Source organism: Hylobates moloch, unplaced genomic scaffold (assembly GCF_009828535.3).
Source record: "Hylobates moloch isolate HMO894 unplaced genomic scaffold, HMol_V3 SCAFFOLD_7, whole genome shotgun sequence".
Taxonomy (NCBI): domain Eukaryota; kingdom Metazoa; phylum Chordata; class Mammalia; order Primates; family Hylobatidae; genus Hylobates; species Hylobates moloch.
Window position 1 is genome coordinate 70,072,032 of NW_026652282.1, and position 20,123 is coordinate 70,092,154.

Sequence of the window (20,123 nt, forward strand, 5' to 3'; positions counted from 1 at the left end):
GATATATTTTTAATTTAATGTAATAATAATACACAAAGTTTATATATAATATATGACATATCAAATATATTTTAAACTCTGGCCTACATATGTTGAAATCACATAAGTGGAAGACAAACAGTGGTGTGTTGGCAGTAGGACTGTACCTAATATCATCAGTGTGATATCTTAAAACAAGTTATAGTATGCCATGCATTTTTGAGCTCCTTGCCCAAGATGTTGCTTGTGCCATGAAAGTACATCACAAAGGAAGGTACATGGAATTCTTTACTAATCCTAAAAGGGCTTATGTTTTTTGTTTTTTGTCTGATGATTTTTATAATCTACATTAACTCTTAAAATGAGACATTTGCTCATATCTGCCCTGTTACCTAGGGGGAGGGAGGAGGGATAGCATTAGGAGATATACCTAATGTAAATGACGAGTTAATGGATGCAGCACACCAACATGGCGCATGTATACATACATATGTAACAAACCTGCACGTTGTGTACATGTACCCTAGAACTTAAAGTATAATAAAAAAAATAAAAAAATAGAAAGTACTAGAGTTTTTGCTGTGAACCTAAAACTGAAGTCTATTTTTAAAGTACTAGAATGTTGTAAAATGTTTGGTAGCTACAACATCAAGCCAAATAATATGTTTACAGTACCTTCCTCCAATTCTCTGCAAATGTTCTAATAAGCAGTGATATAGATCCGTATTCTTACGGCTCAGATCAGCAAGCAACTCTCCAAAATATCTGGGGTCCAATTTTTCAGGGCCATCATCCTGAATTATCACCTGAAGCAAACATCAATTACAATTGTAAGCAATATTAAGTTTTTCTAAGTTCATAGATATTTTTATGTGAAGCGAAAGAAAGATAACCTATTAAAGTCATCACATAAATCAAGCCATTTTTTTCAGAGATACATTTTTTAATGTGGGAGAAATTTAAAGAAAAATCAACATTGCAAAGGCAATTTCAACTTCATTTCACTCGATTCTCGAATGAAAGCGAAACTTGAATAGCATAAACATTCTTGAATATAGGCATTTAAATAAAACAGCAAAATGAGTAAATTAAATCACATGGCTTATTCATATGTCTCCTGTGGAAAAAGAAAATGTGAATTATATTTTTTATTAATTTTTAAAATTAAAAATTAATTGAAACATAATAAAGGTACATATTTATGAGTTTTAGTATGCTATTTCAATACCTGCGTACAATCCGTAATAATCAAATCAGGATAATAGCATATCCATCATCTCAAACAATAATCATTTCTTCATGGTGAGAACATTTAAAATCCTCTCTGCTAGATATTTGAAAATATAGAGTAAATTTCTGTTAGCTATAGTCTCCCTACAGTGTTATAGAACACTGGAACTTATTTTTTCTACATAGTGGTAGTTTTGGATTTGTTAACCAATCTCTTCCTATACTTTCTTCCTCCTCCCTTCTAAGCCTCTTGCTACCACTATTCTACTTTCTACTTGCATGACATCAATATATTTATATATTTAGCTCCCCCATATAAGTGAGAACATGTGATATTTATCTTTCTGTGCTCTGCTTATTTCGGTTTACATAATGTCCTCCAGGCTTATCAATGTTGCCCAAATGACAGGATTTTATTCCTTTTTATGGCTGAATATACTCCATTGTGTACACTGTGTATACACATACCATATTTTCTTTATCCACTTATCCATTGATGGACACTTAGGTTGATTTCATATCTTGGATATTGTTAATAGTGCTGCAATCAACATGGGAGTGCAGATATATCTTCGACATACTGATTTTTAAATTATACTGACTATAGAAGAATTACTTCCAGTTGGACTTGCATATTCTAAGTGAAAGTCAGCCTGATTTGTTAGTATATCTTAAAGGTAGATAAATAAACCTACTCAATTCAATGTGTTTTAACGTATTTCTTGTTTGACTTCCCCCGTTTATTATTTAAAGCCAATATTTAGTCAGTCTCACATGGGAAAGAGTAGCTCAGGGCCAACTGTAGAGAACTCATAGACTTCAGAGACATTTGAAATCCTAGATGCAAATTACTATAAACAGTGTCCTAAATAAGACACATTCTATTGGCTTCCTATTCTTGGGTATCAATCTTTTCAATACTATTGGGCACTGTGGCTCCCATCCCCAAAACTCACTGCCTGGAGGATAATAATTTACGTTACACTCCATACTACTTTCAACATTGCATGTGAAACCAAGTGCCCTAAAAACACATTTATTCTTAAGCATATAGATGGTAAATGGATTTGAATTTGACTACTGATACTTCCTTTTCAACCCTCCTCTGAATGCAGACCTTAAAAAACTGTACATTCTAAGGCGAATGGAAGAATTGCAAAGTAAGCAAAGATAAGTTTTCATCATTACATCTGTGACACAAAAATCGTTCATAAATATTGGTCAGTGAAAAAAAGTGAGACACAAAAAAAGTGTAGTATCATCACATTTTTGTTCAGTCTAGATGAATATACCACAATGTTAGTTATCTTGTCCATGTACCCTTTGGAGTTGCTTTCCTGAGTAAATAATGATTATTTCTTAAAAAGAATAAAATCTCACATGTGAAGGCATGAGTAGATGGGTAAACCTGTAAAGTCAATATTATCACAGAGTATGTTTAAATATCATAGAATTAACAAGTAGTGCATATATAGAGATGTAGATATATGAACATAGATATAGATTCATATGTCTGTATCTACATATTCTATATAAAACCTTTAAATATTTACATAAACATAAATTTATTTTTTTCCCAGTACATTCTCTCCTTCAGCCATAGTAGATTTCACTCTTTGGGGCACACACCATACATTCCTGCCCCTAGGATTTTACTCACATTGTTTTCTGCTTAAATACCCTCTGTCCTTCTTGTTGTGTATCCAAATCTTACCCATCCTTTGAAACTCATCTCAAAATCTACCATATCCATGAAAACTAAAACTATGCCAGCCAACAAGCTAATTCAATTCAGCTCTTTGTGCTCAATTATTTTGAATTGTTTTATTATACAGATGTAAGTCTTGTTTTCTCAGCACCCTCTTTTTACCACAAAAGAAATAAACAAAAATGAGTCATACTTTTTGGTATATTTGATAGTATTTAATACAATACTGATTAAATACTCTATAGCTGCTCACTAAAACTTGTTGCATTGAAAGAAATCATCTATCTGATTAGAACTGCCCCCAAGTGCTAGTAATTCTGGAATTTTTTTACAGATTTCTCTCTTAAAGCCGCCAACGACAACAACAGCAACAACAACAAATGGTTAACAAAGTCAGCAAAAGTATAGGCAGCCCTTCCTTAGGAATATCATGGTGATCCCTTGTACCTTCCCTACTAGGAAGAGTCAGTATCATCACACAGTCTAATTGGAGCAACTAAACTGAACTCCTTGTAGAGTTGGAGGCTGGTATTTGAGTTCTACTTAGACTTCTGGATAATGTCCATCAGATTCTCAGTGATTGACTCCTCTCAGGAAATGAAAGTCAAAAGCAGGTAAGTCGTTATTCAGAATTATGTCTCATTTAAACAGTCAATGTGTTTAGGAAAATCATAAGATAAGGACCAAAGCAGCCCTTTTGGAATCCATAATCCATTTGGGTTCAAATTTGGGAGGGGAGAGGACTGAGGGAATTAAAACTCTCATCTATTGTTAAGTCAGGACTATTACTCAAGACCAAGGTGAAATTTCCTAACCATAAACTGTGTCGTGCTAGTTAGCAATATTTTCCATTACTAAATCACAGCTCTTTGGAGTTTCTTAATTTTAATGGAACTATTTGTGGGTGTGTTTTGACATAGCTTTTAGAGTTGGCTCAAAGCTATCTTTTTTGTTGCCTTGAGAAAGCCAAGATAGAAGTCGTCCCAAGGATACATGAGTGCCTTGGGCCAGAATAATGGTAGCAGTAATGGATAGAAGTTTTCTCCCCGTTACAATACTGACTTGAAATATAGCAGCACCTCATATATACTCATCTGCCTGATGAATGAGAGCTATCTCAAATGTTAATCTTGGATAATGAATTTAGTTGTTTATCTATAATCAAGGAAGGAATACAGGCTGTGCTGAAGAATATAAACATATACAAATATAAAAACATGATAATTTTCTAAAAAATTACAAAAATTGTTAGATTCGTGAGCATGCATCAATGAAGTACGTTTAATCAGATCACTATTTGACTATAATAACTGCCAGTCTAATTCCTTGTCTCTAATTATAGATGAGAAGCCCATGATGATAATTGCTCCAGCAAACTCAAGGCAAAGCAACAATGCTTAAGTGTGCAACCAGAGGCAAATTAGTGTCCATTTTCCAGAAAAATCTGTAGAAAGGAAGTAATTTCAAAAGAAAGTCATTTCTGAAGAGAAATTACAAACCTCACCTCACTACTGCCTTGGAAGTTCTTGACCTAGTTCCAATTTGGGGTGTTGTTTCATATTTGTGGTCTATGAGTAGTAGGTGGACTTTTCTTGCTAGCCTCCACACTTTATAAACTTTCATATTCAAAGGCAACACACTTAACCAACCATATTTACATAGTTCAGTGGTAGTGATTGTAAGGCACAATCAATAGTTGCTGATTTCAGCTGAGCTATCTATATTCTCTTGCCTGGTTTCCCTTCAGCTTAAGAACAAACATTTGTTAGAATGCTTCTCAGGGGTAGGGATAGTTTGTAGTCAAGGAACAAATGACAATCCAATAGAACAGTCTTGGCTTAATTAAATTTATTCCTACTAGGTAACTGGCTTAAATATGTGCATGTTTCACCTATTTAGAAGGGTTGTTTAGAGATTATAAAGCACTTAAAATGCCATGTTATATAAAAGCAATTATATCTAAGTAACTAAACTCCTAAAAGGTCATGAAAATATTAAGTAATAAGATCTGCTGTATTAAGATCCAACTGGGTAGTAAGTTTTGAATTGTTGCATGGCAATGGAAAACCTCACTATTAGTAAAAATGTTATAACGTATAGATTATATATATATGTCCAGCAAAAATTATAAGGATATGGTGACAGTTTTGGATGTATAAGATTACTACTTGATTTTGCCTTGATTTGGAACATTTAATATCTGTTAGACTGATTCAAACATAGTTAATCCAGTGGGCATTAATCCCTGACAAAATTAAATGCATTTTGGATACAATGTCATTTGGCTAATGAGGTAAAAATAAATAATTGGTCTCTCCCTATTTTATACCAGGAGTAGCAATTCTAACAAGAGAAAAAGTAAAAGGATATTAGGTTCTGAAAATCCTCACTATTATTTTAATCTATGTAGATATTTTAATAAAGAAATGATGCTACCTAGTGCATATTAGATTATCTTTTATATTTTTTCTTTTTCTTTAATTTTTAATTTTTGTGTGTATACAGTAGATGTACATATTTATGGGATATATGAGATATTTTCATACAGGCATACAATATGTAATAATCACATCAAGGTAAGTGGGGTATCCATCACCTTAAGTATTTATGCTTTCTCTGTGTTACAAACAATTCATAATGCTCTTTTAGTTATTTTTAAATGTACAATTAAATTATTGTTGATTATAGTTACACTGTTTTTCTATCAAATACTAGATCTTATTCTTTCTAATTCTTTTTTGTGCCCATTAACAATCCCTAATACTCTCTCACCCCCGCCCCACTACCCTTCTCAACCTCTGGTAACCATACCTTACTCTCTATCTCCATGAGTTCTAATGTTTTATATTTTAGTTTCCACAAATAAGTGAAAACATGTGATACTTGTTTTTCTGTGCCTGGCTTATTTCACTTAACATAATGTCCTCCTTTTCCACCCATGTTATTGTAACTGACAGGATATCATTCTTTTTATGGCTGAATAGTACTTCATTGTGTATATGTACCAAATTTTCTTTATCCATTAGACTGTTGGATAAAGAAAATTTTTAGATTCCTTCCAAATGTTGGTTATTTATTTTCTTTTATGTATATACCCAGCAGTGGAATTGCTGGATCATATGGTAGCTCTATTTTTAGTTTTTTGAGGAACCTCCAAACTGTTCTCCATAGTAGTTGCACTAATTTACATTCCCACCAACAGTGTACTATGGTTCCCTTTTCTCCACATACTCACCAGCATGTGTTATTGCCTGTCTTTTAGATAAAATCCATTTTAACTGGGGTGAGATAATCTCTCACTGTAGTTTTGATTTGCATTTCTCTGATGATCAATGATGTTGAGCACATTTTTACACCTCCCGTTTGCCATTTGTACACCTTCTATTGAGAAATCTCTACTCAGATACTTGGCCCATTTTAAAAAATTAAATTATTAGATTTTTTCCTGTTGTTTGAGCTCCTCATATATTCTGGTTATTACTTCCTTGTCAGATGGGTAGTATGCAAATATTTTCTTTCACGCTGTGGGTTGTCTCTTCACAAGTTAAAAGCTGTACAGAAGATTTTAACTGGATGTAATCCCATTTGTTCATTTTTGCTTCAGTTGTTTGTGCTTCTGGGTTATTACTCAAGAAATCTTTGCCCAGTCCAATGTCCTGGATATTCTCCTCAATGTTTTCTTGTAGTAGTTTCATAGTTTGAGGCATTAGATTTATGTCTTTAGTCCATTTTGATTTTATTCTTGTATATGGTGAGATATAGAGGTTTAATTTCATCCTTTGCATATGGATACCCAGTTTTCCCAGCACAGTTTGTGGAAGAAACTGTCCTTTTCCCAATGCGTGTTCATGGCACCTTGGTTGAAAATGAGTTCACTATAGATACATGAATTTGTTTCTGCGTTCTCTATTCTATTCCATTCATCTATGTGTCTGTTTTATGCCATTACCAGGCTATTTTACCAGGTTACTGTAGCTCTGCAGTATAATTTGAAGTCAGTTGAGTTCTGCCCAATTTTGGCAGCACTGAGTTCCAATGCAAAGTCCCACACTCACCTTGCTCTCCCTCCCTCAAGCACACAGATTCTCTCTCCCTGCCACACAGCCTCTGTCAGGTTATGAGGGATGGGTGGCATCAGCAATTCAAGACTGTTTTTCCTACCCTCATCAGTGCCTCTTTCAGTGATACGAAGTTACATTCAGGTACTGTGATCACTCACCTAATTTTTGGTTCTTATGAAGATGCATTTTTTTTGTATGTAGCTAGTTGTTAATTTTGGTGTTCCTGTAGGGAGGACAATCAGTGGAAGTTTCTCTTTGTCCATCTTGCCCCACCTTCTGGTTCATATTAGATTTTCAACACATGTTGTCACTGAATTGAATGTACTCTACAATAGTCACAATTCTAAAATGAAGACTTCTTTAACTATAACAGTTCTGTACTTGAAATAAAGAACTAATTTAACTTTCTATGTGAAAAAACATAGATAGCAAAGTGTTGCAATGAAAAAAGAATTGAATTTGAGAACAAATGTGAAGCTTCCATTTCCCATTTGTGAGTTAAGTAAATTGCTTAACTTCTCTGTGCCTGTATTTCTCAACTGTATTATGTAGGCAATTTAGTACTTATTTTATAAAATTGCAGAAGGCATCAAATAAAATTAAATAGGGGGGAAATGCTCAGTAAATTATTAAACAATTGTGCAAATAGTTTTCTTTAATTTAAGGCATATGTACAGTTTGCTACTGAAATGACAGAAGAAATGAAAGACAATTGCCTCATTTTCTATAAGACTCTCAGCTGCCTGGGAGTAGAGATACTGTTGTTTTTTAAGTTCTAGTGCCTAGCATGGTGCCTGAATATAATAAGTCCTAAGTAAACATTTGTTGGATAAAAATATTTTTATCACCATAAAAATAATAATAATGCTGATTCTGCATCAACTCATCTTGTTCATCAAAAGAAATATTAAGGACATCCCTTTTAATAGCCTAATCTTTCAAGGTAAGTAAGTAGTGAGAAAGTTGATTATAATAAAGGATAAAATTGGAGCTACATATTAAGCAGAACAGAGGGAAAAGCACTGGTTGTAAGAGGTGCTGTAACAAATCACACTGAAATGGATTTAGTGAAACTTATGCAAAGTTATTCGCACTTCCTTTTGGTGTGTGAGTGTGTGTTTCCAGTTTGACATTCTTCTTTTCCAAATCAATTAAAAACAATGTAGGTGGTTTGGGTTGTAATTTTATAATGAGTATAAGTGACTGAATCATAACATTTGAACAGCGTAAATTATTCTTTCTCATGGGAAAATAAAATGTATGATATTTTCTTGTACTACAAAGTGAGTATCAAGAATTTGCAAACCTTTTTCTCATAAACAATGGGAATTCTGCAACAAGGGCTCTAACGAGAGCTACAGATCAAATGCTAAGAGTTCCAAGAAGAAAACCTAACTTTCAGCTGTATGAGAGAGGTTGTATGAAGAAAGAATCATCAAACTATGACAACTGATTAGGTGTGGAGTGGCAAAGTAGACAGAACAGTAAAAAAAGATGTTAAATATTAAGACTAGTAAATAAAGCACTGGATATATCATTAATAGATGAGAAAGAGTGAAAAGCTGATATGATTCGTTTGAGATGACTGTGGGACAGTCAAGTAGAGATGTCAGTTAGGCAATTAAAAATGATGCATTGGAGCTGAGAAAGTTTTGGGTGTTGTCCATACAAAAGTAGTAGCAAACGTCAAGATTTTATATCATGTTGTCAAGGGATAGAGGGTAGAGAAAAAAGAAGGGGGGCTGTATTAGTCTGTTCTCATGCTGCTGATAAAGACATACTTGAGAATGGACAATTTATAAAAGGAAGAGGTTTAATGGACTAACAGTTCCACATGGTTTGGGAGGCCTCACAATCATGGTGGGAGATAAGGAAGACCAAGCCATGTCTCACATGGATGGCAGCAGGCAAAAAGAGAGAGCTTGTGTGGGGAAACTCCCTCTTATAAAACCATCAGATCTCATGAGACTTACTCACTGTCACAAGAATAGCATGGGAAAGACCTGTCCCCATGATACAGTTATCTCCCACTGGGTCCCTCCCACAGCACATGATCATTCAAGATGAGATTTTGGTGGGTACACAGCCAAACTATATCAGGGGCCAAGAACACGTCCTTGGAGAAGAGGTCCAGATGAAAGAAGAAAGAAGTGCCTGAGAAGAAGCCATAGAAGCTGCAGTACAGTATAATGGAAAGAAAGATATCAAGAATAGAATAGATTAGCAGTGCTAAACGCAGTAGAACTAAAACAAAATGAGGGGCAAGAAAAGTAAGTGGGATTCCGCAACTTGGAGGTCAATAAAAGCAGTTTCAGGAACATAGTGAAGCTAGAATCTGGTTTGCAGTGTTGAGGAATGTGTGAGTAGTGAGAATATAGCATCTGAGAGTATGCCTCCCTCCTTTGGAAATTTTTCAGATGAAAGGAACAAAAGAGATGAGATTATAAGTCAATAGAATGGTAGGGTCACAAAGGGAGTCACCCTGATCACAAAGTTAGAGTCTTCATTCTTGAAGATCAAAAGAATCAGAAGTTTGCTGAAGGTATAGAAAAATTTTTCAGTAAAGTGGAGCATTGAAGGAATTCATGTGGTGAACCAAAATCGTGGTCCCTGGGCCAGTAAAGTAGCATTAGGGTAACCAGGGAACTTGAAAATGCAGATTATCAGGCCCCAGCAATCTCTCCTTAAATAATTCTTCCAATTGATTCTGGTGCCCACTAAAGTTTGAGTTCCACCATCCATTGTTAGTAGAAGGCAAGGCTACCTGCAGAGAGGGAGACATCAGCAGTGAGACTTGCAGTATAAGCAGGGTGGGACACATAAGAATTAGACATTGAAGACTGGTAATGAGTTGATTAGAATCAATTAAAAAGGCTCTTTAACAATGGTGGGAGTCCAGAAAGACCGAGACAATCTGTACTAGACTAAATTGGTTTAGTCTGAAGACTTTCTCTAGTATACAAAGAAGTCAAAATCTAGGGGCACAGAAGGTGGATGGCAGCCTACACAAAGCAAAGGATCAGCAAAGTGATGCCAGTAAAAGGAGAAGGGATTCTAGCAAGATCATTGCTGAACTGGCTGACAATGGAAACCAGTGTGGCTTAGAATTGAGGGCTGGAGAGTTTGGTGAAGGTGACGTTAAACAGAAATGAGAGAGTAAGAGACAAAATAAGAATGTGATGGCAAGAGAAAGAGACATTCAGAATCCCAGGTTAAACAGTTTCAAGTGAAGATATAAATTCAAGGACTGGCCAAAGGCTATGTGAACTAAAGATGTAGAAATGAAAAAAATTGAGAGTGAGGAAGAACCATGAAGACAGTGTGGGAAAGGGTACTGATGTGGGTGGCGAAGTTCTTATAGATGATTCTAGATTCAGCAGGAAGTGGAGAGAAGATTGTAAGTTGGCTGATGAAACTGTTGAAAGACAGAGAGAGTGACCAAAATGTCAGTAGAGAGTGATAATTCAAACCAAGGCGGGTGGTGTATATGGATTACAGAGTTTCAAGGAGAGTAGAAAGCTGATAAGGGATAATTGATCGATAGGAACCAGAACATTTGTGTATTGGGAAAAGAATTAACAGTAGATACACAAAAACCAAGCAAATGAAAAAAATTAGAGAATTATTAACACCAGCAAAAAGTTGTGTGAATAAAAGAAGCAAAATAATACACAATTTGGTTCAGCAGTAAACGATATTTTATAGCAATAATAATATAAACACTGAACACTGATTTACCAAAAATAAATGGAGATTTAACTATATTGGGAGGATGGAAGCGATGAAAACAGTTGGATGAGAGATTAATTAAACCTTTGTGTGTCAGAATTATCAACAGATAATATATAACACTGATAAATCAAGACATAGCAGCATAAGTATATCCATACTATAAGTTTATGCATACTAAAAATACATGCATGCCATTTAGCTTTATATATAGCTATTTAGCTAAATGCAAGTAAATATCACAAGACAAAGCTAACAATTGAAAATGATTGGCCAGGCGCGGTGGCTCACGCCTGTAATCCCAGCACTTTGGGAGGCTGAGGCAGGCAGATCACAAGGTCACGAGATCAAAACCATCCTGGCTAATGCAGTGAAACCTCGTCTCTACTAAAAATACAAAAAATTAGCCAGGCGTAGTGGCGGGCGCCTGTAGTCCCAGCTACTCGGGAGGCTGAGGCAGGAGAATGGCGTGAACCCGGGAGGCGGAGCTTGCAGTGAGCAGAGATCATGCCACTGCACTCCAGCCTGGGCGACAGAGCGAGACTCCGTCTCAAAAAAAAAAAAAAATAAATAAATAAAATAAAATAAAAAGAAAATCATTGCCTCTGGGGATCAGCTCTGGGTGGTGAAGAGGGTAGGGACAGGGAATTGCTGTTTGTTATATGCCTTTTACTACTATTTGGCCTTTTAAACTATGTACATATATTACTTTAACTAAAAAACTAATTTATAAAAAAGCAAATAAGTAACAATGTGTTAAAAAGAAAGTTGAATTTGCCATAAAACAATAGTTCTAAAAGGTTTCATAGTAAGAGGCTGCAGAGGTTGCAGAAGACAGATAAGGTTGTGTTGGGAAAAGATAGGCCCCAAATGGACACTAATTAAATTTGTGGAAGCAACAGCAGGGGATACAAGTTTACATAAAAGGCACTCATTTTCAGTAATGGGATTGAAGAGGGCAATAAACATGGAGAGGAACTTGAGCCACCTGTTAATGAGCGAGGGGATAGACAGAACTGCTGAGTTTATTGAACTAACCGCCCTGAAATTCTATCATTGGTGAATGACATGTTAAATAAACATTATAGCGAGCTTCCCAGAGACCTGCCAGAAAAAGCACCTGACACTAAGATCTGATTTTTTTTTGTCAATTCATTAAAGGCATCACATCACAAATTGGAGTATTTTTCATTGGCAATAGCACTATCCAGGTGATCAGGACTGTTCCCTTTACATCTTCCCATGACTACAGAAGACTTCCCTGAATCCTTAAGCCAAGTCGAAGAGAGTTGCACACACACTATATACACTTATTTGAATATTTCTTACAAACACCACCTATATGACAACTTGTATAATGAGTTCAGCTGAGCTTTTCCCTGTCATCAACAAGTATAAAATTATCTGTTCCTTGCTAATGACAGGAAAATGATCACAGCATGCTATCCTTAATTTCTTCAGGGAAGTACATGTAACTTGTAATATTTTGAATTTGAAATCAAAAGGGTGATATTAGTAGGGAGGACCATGGAAAATGTACATAAATTAATTTTATAAAAATATTTTAAAGCCACGGTTTTAGATATCTGATTTTGAAAAATATTTTTAATGCCTTTCACTTTGGGGAAAGTACTTTAACGGTGATCTAGTTTCATCTAAAAATAGCCTTACAATGAAACTAATTTCTTATATTGGTGATTTGAAACATTTGCGACCCAGAGTTGGGGCAAGAAGATCAATAATCAAACATTAATTTCAGCATCTGCTACGTACTTGACACTAGGATAGGTGCTTTACATATTTTATCTCATTTAATCCTCTTGTAGGATATATTGTACATTAAAGTATGATTCTTCCCCTTTTAGAGATGTAGAAACTGAGGTTCAGTCCAGCTAAGTCTATTGCTGAAGATCATACAGCTCAGCAGGATCAGGTTTTATAAATTCAGATAATTAAACTGAATGCCTGTGTTCTATTCCTCTTCACGACGTTCCTTCCAAATTACAGTTTAACTCTAAACACAAACTGTGAAAATAGGTCCTACTTTAGTTTTAAAAGAGCCTAATCTATGTCTGCGCATCACTCTTTAAAGATACTCTTCTACCCACGTATCACTACAGAGGACATGTAAACATCAAGGTGCCTAGGTGGGAGAACTCCCTCCTTTGTCCATGGGATCTGCACAAGCAGGTTACCCTGTCATCACTCTGAGCAAGAATGGACCCTGTTACAATCCAATGTTACATTACAATCCAATGTAATCTATACAAGTGAAATTACTAACTCTAAGCTTCCAATAGACTAGTGCTTCCAAGGGCCTATTCTATTTTCAGCAGCACTTCAACTTTATCCTTATAAAATATTGAAAAAGCTGGGGGTGGGGAGCTGCGGAGGGATAGTGTTGGGAGAAATACCTAATGTAGATGACAGGTTGATGGGTGCAGCAAACCATCGTGACACGTGTATACCTATGTAAACAAACCTGCACGTTCTGTACATGTATCCGACAACTTAAAGTATAATAAAAAGAGATGATCTAAAGTGGAAAAAAGCAGAATTTAATAAAATTAAAGAAAAAATCCTCCAGCCTTTACAGAAGCTACATAGAAATCTCAAACTACAGTATGAATAATAAAAAAGTGATACATTAGTTACCCAACTCCGCCCCTTTACTGAGTAGACAACATATAATCTAATCAAATGTATTATTAGATGTACTAAGCTGGGGAAAGAATATCATAACATTACTGTTGCCACTGGACAAAACTCTTAATCCTGTCATACAGCTCCCATCTCTGATAATTGTCCCTCCTACCATTTCTATTGTCATTATTCTACTTTGTTTTACACCTAGACTACTGAAATAGCTTCTAATCATCTTTTATTTGCAAAGTTTTCTCCATTGATTTTTTTCAAGTTGTAGACTTTGTAGTTTATAAAAACTTTCCAGCACATATTTTTATTTAGTATTTTATGGATGAGGATGTTGCTGAGAGATTTTGTATTACTAAGAACACATAGCTTGAGAGGAACAGAGTTAGGACAAGAACCCAGGTCTCTATACCCTGAAACTAGTCTGCTTGCTGTCACCAATACCTTCCCTGTGGCAGACTCTTCTTAACCAAGGGCTTTCTTTATGTTTATACTATTGCTCAAGGACTCTCCACATAAATGACCCAAATTCAAGGAGGAACTATCAATGGGCTCTGGAGTCAGCCTACATATGTATAAATCTTGGCTTTACCGCATGCTAGCTGTATAAGCCTTTGCAAATAATTTAAACTCTTTGAAACTCGGTTACCTTATATGAGCAATAAGGACAACAATAGCACCTTCCTAATCTGATCATTGTAAGAAGAAAATTAATCAATATGCCAGCCATATCTATTAGTATTTTCCTACTCAGCAACCTTCACTCACCCTCCATTGCCTACTAAAGAAAGCCCAAAGTTTTTAAATTAACACTTAAGAATCTCATGACCTGGCCTTAATGTATCATATTAACACTACACCATAATACTCCTTGTCACATGTCTTTCATGCCATACAAATCAAACCCCTAACTTCTTCTGAAACCCAGAATTTACTTTCCCAAATCCATAACTTTGTTTACGTGATTCCCTCTTCCTAGGATAATATTTCCATGCAATATCACAATACCATATATGGAAATTCTGCCCATTTTTCAAAGCCCAGGTTAATTACTTCCTCAACACAGCCTTCCTTGATCTCTCAGCCAAAATTAATTTCTTCAGTCTTTTGTTCCCAAAGTGTGTTGTTTTTTCCTCTTTTATGACTGAAAACACTTTGGTTTGTATTATGCTTTTATATGTGCCTGCCACTTTCCCCTATTAGAGGAAACTTAGGCAAAGCAAAGTTAAGGATTAGGTTGAACTGTATATAATTGTTGCTATTATACCAGTTTCAGCCTACAAAAATGACAATTTCAAATGATCTAATCTAATAAAATGGCTCTTTTATGGTTATATCTAATGCACTTAAGGTAAATATTCAATACCTTCTGGATTGTATTCTATGAGTTATTCTAGAAGCCAGTGTTTCTGTGCAGATATATAGAAGAAAGACAATTTTAGGCTTTTTTCTAAATTAGAAAATTAAAAAAAAATGTAGAGATAAGGGTCTCACTATGTTGCCCAGGCTTGTCTTGAACTGCTGGCTTCAAGAGATCCTCCAGCCTTGGCCTACCAAAGTGCTGCAAATGCAGATGTGAGTCACCGAACCTGGCTCTAGGCTTTTCTTAGATTGAAAAAACATGGATTTTAAATCTTTTGTAGTTCTTTTTGATTAATGTGGCCAAAATGTATATTTCAAAATTTCAGTTCTTAGAAATAATCTCATGTATATTTAATATAAAATAATCAAATTCTTATGTGGGCTGGCTCCTTCTTTATTTTTTCCTGTTTTCTTTTGTCTTTTAGTAAGAGGTGCCTATGAAAGAGGTCAATTGGAGATCTAGAAAAATACAAGTGATGGTTGATTCCCCATTGTTCCAGTTATTAATGTTAGCTTTAGCAACATACAAGAAAATCTTTTTTCCTTCAACACTTGTATAGCAGATGTTTACAAGATTCCAAAGTTTTCATAACATAAATTAATTACCAAGAATTGTATTACATGAGATTTCTCCTTAGCAACTAAGTTCTAGTTTCTATTTTGTCAATGTGATACATAATAAAATCTATACATATTTTGACTTGATTCTCAAGTCAAATAATATATTCTCAAAGAAGACATACAGAAAGTATGTATATATTCTCAAAGAAGACATACAGGAAGTAAATACCAGTTTGTGAAATGTGACCGTTAAAATCATCTTAGATAATATAACTTCCAATTTATTGTTCATTTAAATACCATACCTTGTGAAAATATTTAACATTGCACAAATGTTGGGCCCATTTTAGAACTGAAGATCAGTTACAAATTAGGTATTCATTAACCAGTTCATAACTAACCTCATAGATTTAATGTCTTAATGGACCTAAATTGTTTTGTCTTCTGAGAGAAGATGGGAAGATTTGTTCTAAAAATGCTATGACAAGGCACAAATACCAGTGATATAACTTCTCAGTATTTTGATGAAAATTTAATGGGAGCACCTGCACAGTGGTATGAGAAGAGTTCAACAACATTATTTCAGTTTGTTAAGGAATCAGCTGATTGATCTTACCTGCTCACGAATGTGGCTTGATCCACTACGGCACAGTTCATTTCCAATATTTGTAGAAATCGGATCATTTCCTGTGATGGCTTGGATTTGCTGGCTAGAATCAGGTTGTTGCCAGTGTGCAGAGTGGATGACCTGGGGCTGTTGGACAATGTGATGACGGCATTGAACCTGAGGATGGCACCCCTAAGACACATACACATGCCAAAAACAGCCACTTAGGATAAACATTACTAATCAAGAAAAACAACTGGAACCATTTTTTTTTAACTTAATGTTTTCTTTCACTATAATTCAAACCCTAGGATTTATAGTTTTCACTAGTGATATTTTTTCAGTTTTTTTCATTGGGCAAATTTGTATTGAATTCTGTTTTTATTTGATCAGGTTGTCTTGACCATCCAAATACTTATGTAGATTGGCCAAGGCATTGCATGTTCTAATTAAATTAATATTCCAGCTATACTTAACACTAAAACCATAATGAATATTAATATTAATATTACTTTGATGATTCAGTAGGCACTTCAGAATCTAATTACATAAAACACTATAATGCCGAAGATATAGGTAAATTTAAAATTAAAAAATAATATAGTGATTTTCAATGTCAGGAAGCACATTAGAATCACAGTGGGTGAGGAGCAAAGTTCTTATCCTTATGAAACTTAAGGATAAATTTCTTAAAAAGATAAAAAAAAAACAGCGACCAAAACTTCAGACCTAGAAAACGTGGATTCTAACTCTGATTTTATCACTAACTCTGATCTTGAGAAACTGTATATGCAACCTTTATGAGCCTCCGTTTTCCCATTTATAAAAGTGAGGATGGTACATATTCCATAGGGGTGCTATGAGGAGTAAATACACTGATGTCTATAAGTTGATTACTACAAAGTAGGTGAGTAACAAACATTATTATTATGATCACATCATCATCATTGTCATAGTCATCATCAACTTTATCATCATTTACCCTACTAATTTTGCAGATGGAAAAAAATCTCTGAGGTCTAGAAAAGTAAGATAATTTTCTCATAGTAACGCAGCTAATTAATGACAAACTTGGGACTGGAACTCATGATTTCCAGCTTAGACTTCTTTTAGGATATTAAGCTGAATTTGCACTGACTTCAAGATATTCTGGAATTTGTTGTTTTTAAACTAAATCTTTGTTATCTGCTTATATGTCATGGCTTTTTTCTGGTAAGTATAGAGCACAGACTAAGAAAAGATATCTAGTTATTTTAGTTTGGGGGATTTCAGGCATACTTGAATTTGCTTTCTTATCTTGTGATTATTCTACTTCGATAAGAGATCTGGAAGCTTGTTTTCAAAAGAAACATACTGTATTTTGAATCACAGTTCTGCATGTATGAACATACAATTAATTTTGAAAGTAAAAATGCAATGCACTATATCCTTTTGACTATGGAAAGTTGGCCTATATTAATACAGTAAAACACTTCATATTTTACATTTTTATATGAAACAATTTTCAAGCTATATTAAATGAAAAAAGTACAAAAGAATGAAATAGTATTCTCTTTCTGCTGTAACATGTTTTAAAAGTGACATATACATTTACAAACATATATAACTGCTTTGATATGCATAGACCAAAATAGTTTTAAGAGTAGCTGCTTCTGGGAAGAGAAACTGGGGACAAAAGTGTCTGGATAAGGAGGTTTATTTGTCACTCTATACCTTTTAATGCTCTTTTTATTCCTTTCGATGTTTTTTATACTTTAAAAATTTTCCATGTATAAAAATTACCTTTTCATGTATACAAAAATATTTTGAAAAACTGAAATACATATAAATAAACACATTTTACAAATAGAAGTTGCCTTGATAGATACAGAGATAATAAAGGTTGTAGAATAAGTTCATGCTATCATTTTATCCAGACTCTTTTCAAATATCACACTTTGTACATATACTAGCACTAAAATCTTTACAGTTTAGGAATTTTGGGGGTGAATGTATGTTACATTATTATTATCTTTTATGTTACAAAATATCTTCATATACTGGAATGAGGTAAAATTACACTGATAGTCTGAGATGACTATCACTCATTGGAGAGCTTGTAGGCTATTGAAATGGAACCTTTCCTGAAGGAATAAAACAAAACAAAACAGTATGTTCCTCACAAAGCAAGTTAGGAAACTCTTGGAAAGCACACATCACTAGAGAGCAATAAAGAAATCAAAACCTGTTTCTTAAAAATCTTCCTTTGTTAATGTATCAGTTGTCTCTTGAATAGAACACTGACATTCCCATCATCTGGGGTGCCTTGCAGTCTGAGCCCATTTGGCCTGTGAACCATTTACTGGTACCCCTGAGGTCTTAGCAGGTTTTCAGTTTTCAATTCTTACACTAAAGTTCTTTTTCTAAAGCCAAATGTTCATATATTCATCATATTTTTAAAAGATATAATAAGCTGAATTTTTAAAGTACAGAAAGATCAAACATTTCTGATTTGTCATATTGTTTTTCCTTTTTGATAGAGTAAAAAGAATTATCATGAGTACAAATCATACAAATTGGATAGTTATCTTGCACCTGGCACCACTTTACCACCCTTCCACTACAAAGATCTCTTTTTTCTTGAATATTTCTCATCTCCTAAGAGCTAGTCCTATTTGATTTGGTCACATGTGACGGTAAACAGGTTCTTCCAGACTCTGGCTTTACTCAGATTGTCCTAGTTTATCTGCATCACTGAGGAAACTAGTAGGACAATGCAATTGCAGTTTGCTCTATCTGCATGGTTCCTTTTACACTGGGCAGCTTTCATGGCGGTTCCCAAACTCCCAAACTGTTTAAGTAATTAATAAGAAAAAGTGGGCATAAACAGGTAAATATTTGAGTTAACAGTAAATAGCAGCAGTATTCTCTTAAAGGAGCTAGTCTTTAGTTGTTTCAGCTGCACAGCAACAATGTACAAGATATTCAACCTTTTACTCTAGAGTCCAAGAATTAGAAACACTATTTGTTCTCTTTAAAACAAGAAGCTAGAAGCAGCATGAAATGATTTGCCTCTAACATTCCTTACTATTTAAGACGTGTCAAAACTTATTTTTTGTAGCCCAGTTGGATAAAGGACAGATGTTAGAATTTGATTTCTTATAAAGGAAAACACCCCTTGAAGAATAGGTACATTTCATGAAATTTTTTCTGTTTGGTATCATAATGTCCAGAAGTATTCTGCTGCTTCTCGGTAAGATAAGTGTTCAATACATACCACAGCAAACCCATCAGACTATATCCAGCTTTCCAAGCAAACCAAAATGTTAAAGATTTTCATGTTTATGATTCTGAAAGTTTGCTTCATTTTGACTGGACACAAGTAAGTAATAATCTATTAGTTCCTATGAATCTGGTAACAAATGTCCACAAGTGCTCATAAAAAATAAAATGAGTTCTTATGCCAAAAAGTTCAAAAAGGAAAAGCTAGAATTTTTTAGTCAGTTTGATTTGGGTATGAAAAAAATGATTTTGTTATCGCAACTGATTTGATAGTGTTTAACTGCCTATTATGGGTCGAATTGTACCCTCTCGCACCCAAGATATGGTGAAGTCTTAACCCCATTAACTCAGAATGTGACCCTATTTAGAGACAGAGTCTTTATAGAGATAATCAAGTAATTAGGATGGCCCTAATAAAATATGACTGGTGTCCTTATAAAAACGCAAATTTGGACACAGAAACAAACACACACAGAGGGAAGATGATGTGAAGACACACAGGAAAGTTTCCATATGAAGACGAAGTATTGGAGTGATGCATCTACAAGCCAAGGAATGTCTGAGGCTACCAAAAGCAAGGAGACAGGAATGGAAGAGTTCCTTCTCTGGCAGCTTCAGAGAGAACATAGTCCTGTCAACACAGTAATTTCAGACTTCTGGCCTCCAGAACTGTGAGACAATAAATTTCTGTTGTTTTAAACCATACAGTCTGTGGTACTTTGTTGCAGCAGCCCTAAGAAACTAATACACTGCCCTAGTTCAAGAATGTCCAACAGGCAAGTCCTGGACATTGGGCTGGACACGCTTGTATGAACTGAGAAGAGCAATATGAAACCTCCGTTGGTTATAGTAACAAATCTGCACGAAGGACTTGTGGCTCTAGATGCCACAGAATTACTGTGGCTTTGCTGCAGTTTTATACTTGGTCTGTCGATTTGAGCTTAACAGAATTTTTTAAATGTACTAGAAGCTT

At 34.7% G+C, this 20,123-nt stretch overlaps 1 protein-coding gene across 1 annotated transcript in view; it reads right to left on the reverse strand.

The window, feature by feature from the left end:
- Window positions 1–20,123, reverse strand: part of POF1B (POF1B actin binding protein) — a 110,970-nt gene that overhangs the window by 50,962 nt on the left and 39,885 nt on the right. Inside the window, exons 4-5 of the mRNA XM_058441329.1 lie at window positions 15,899–16,081; window positions 655–785 (exon numbers count right to left, since the gene is read on the reverse strand). Of these exons, the coding sequence (XP_058297312.1) occupies window positions 655–785; window positions 15,899–16,081 (314 nt within the window). The remainder of the gene's footprint in view (window positions 1–654; window positions 786–15,898; window positions 16,082–20,123) is intronic.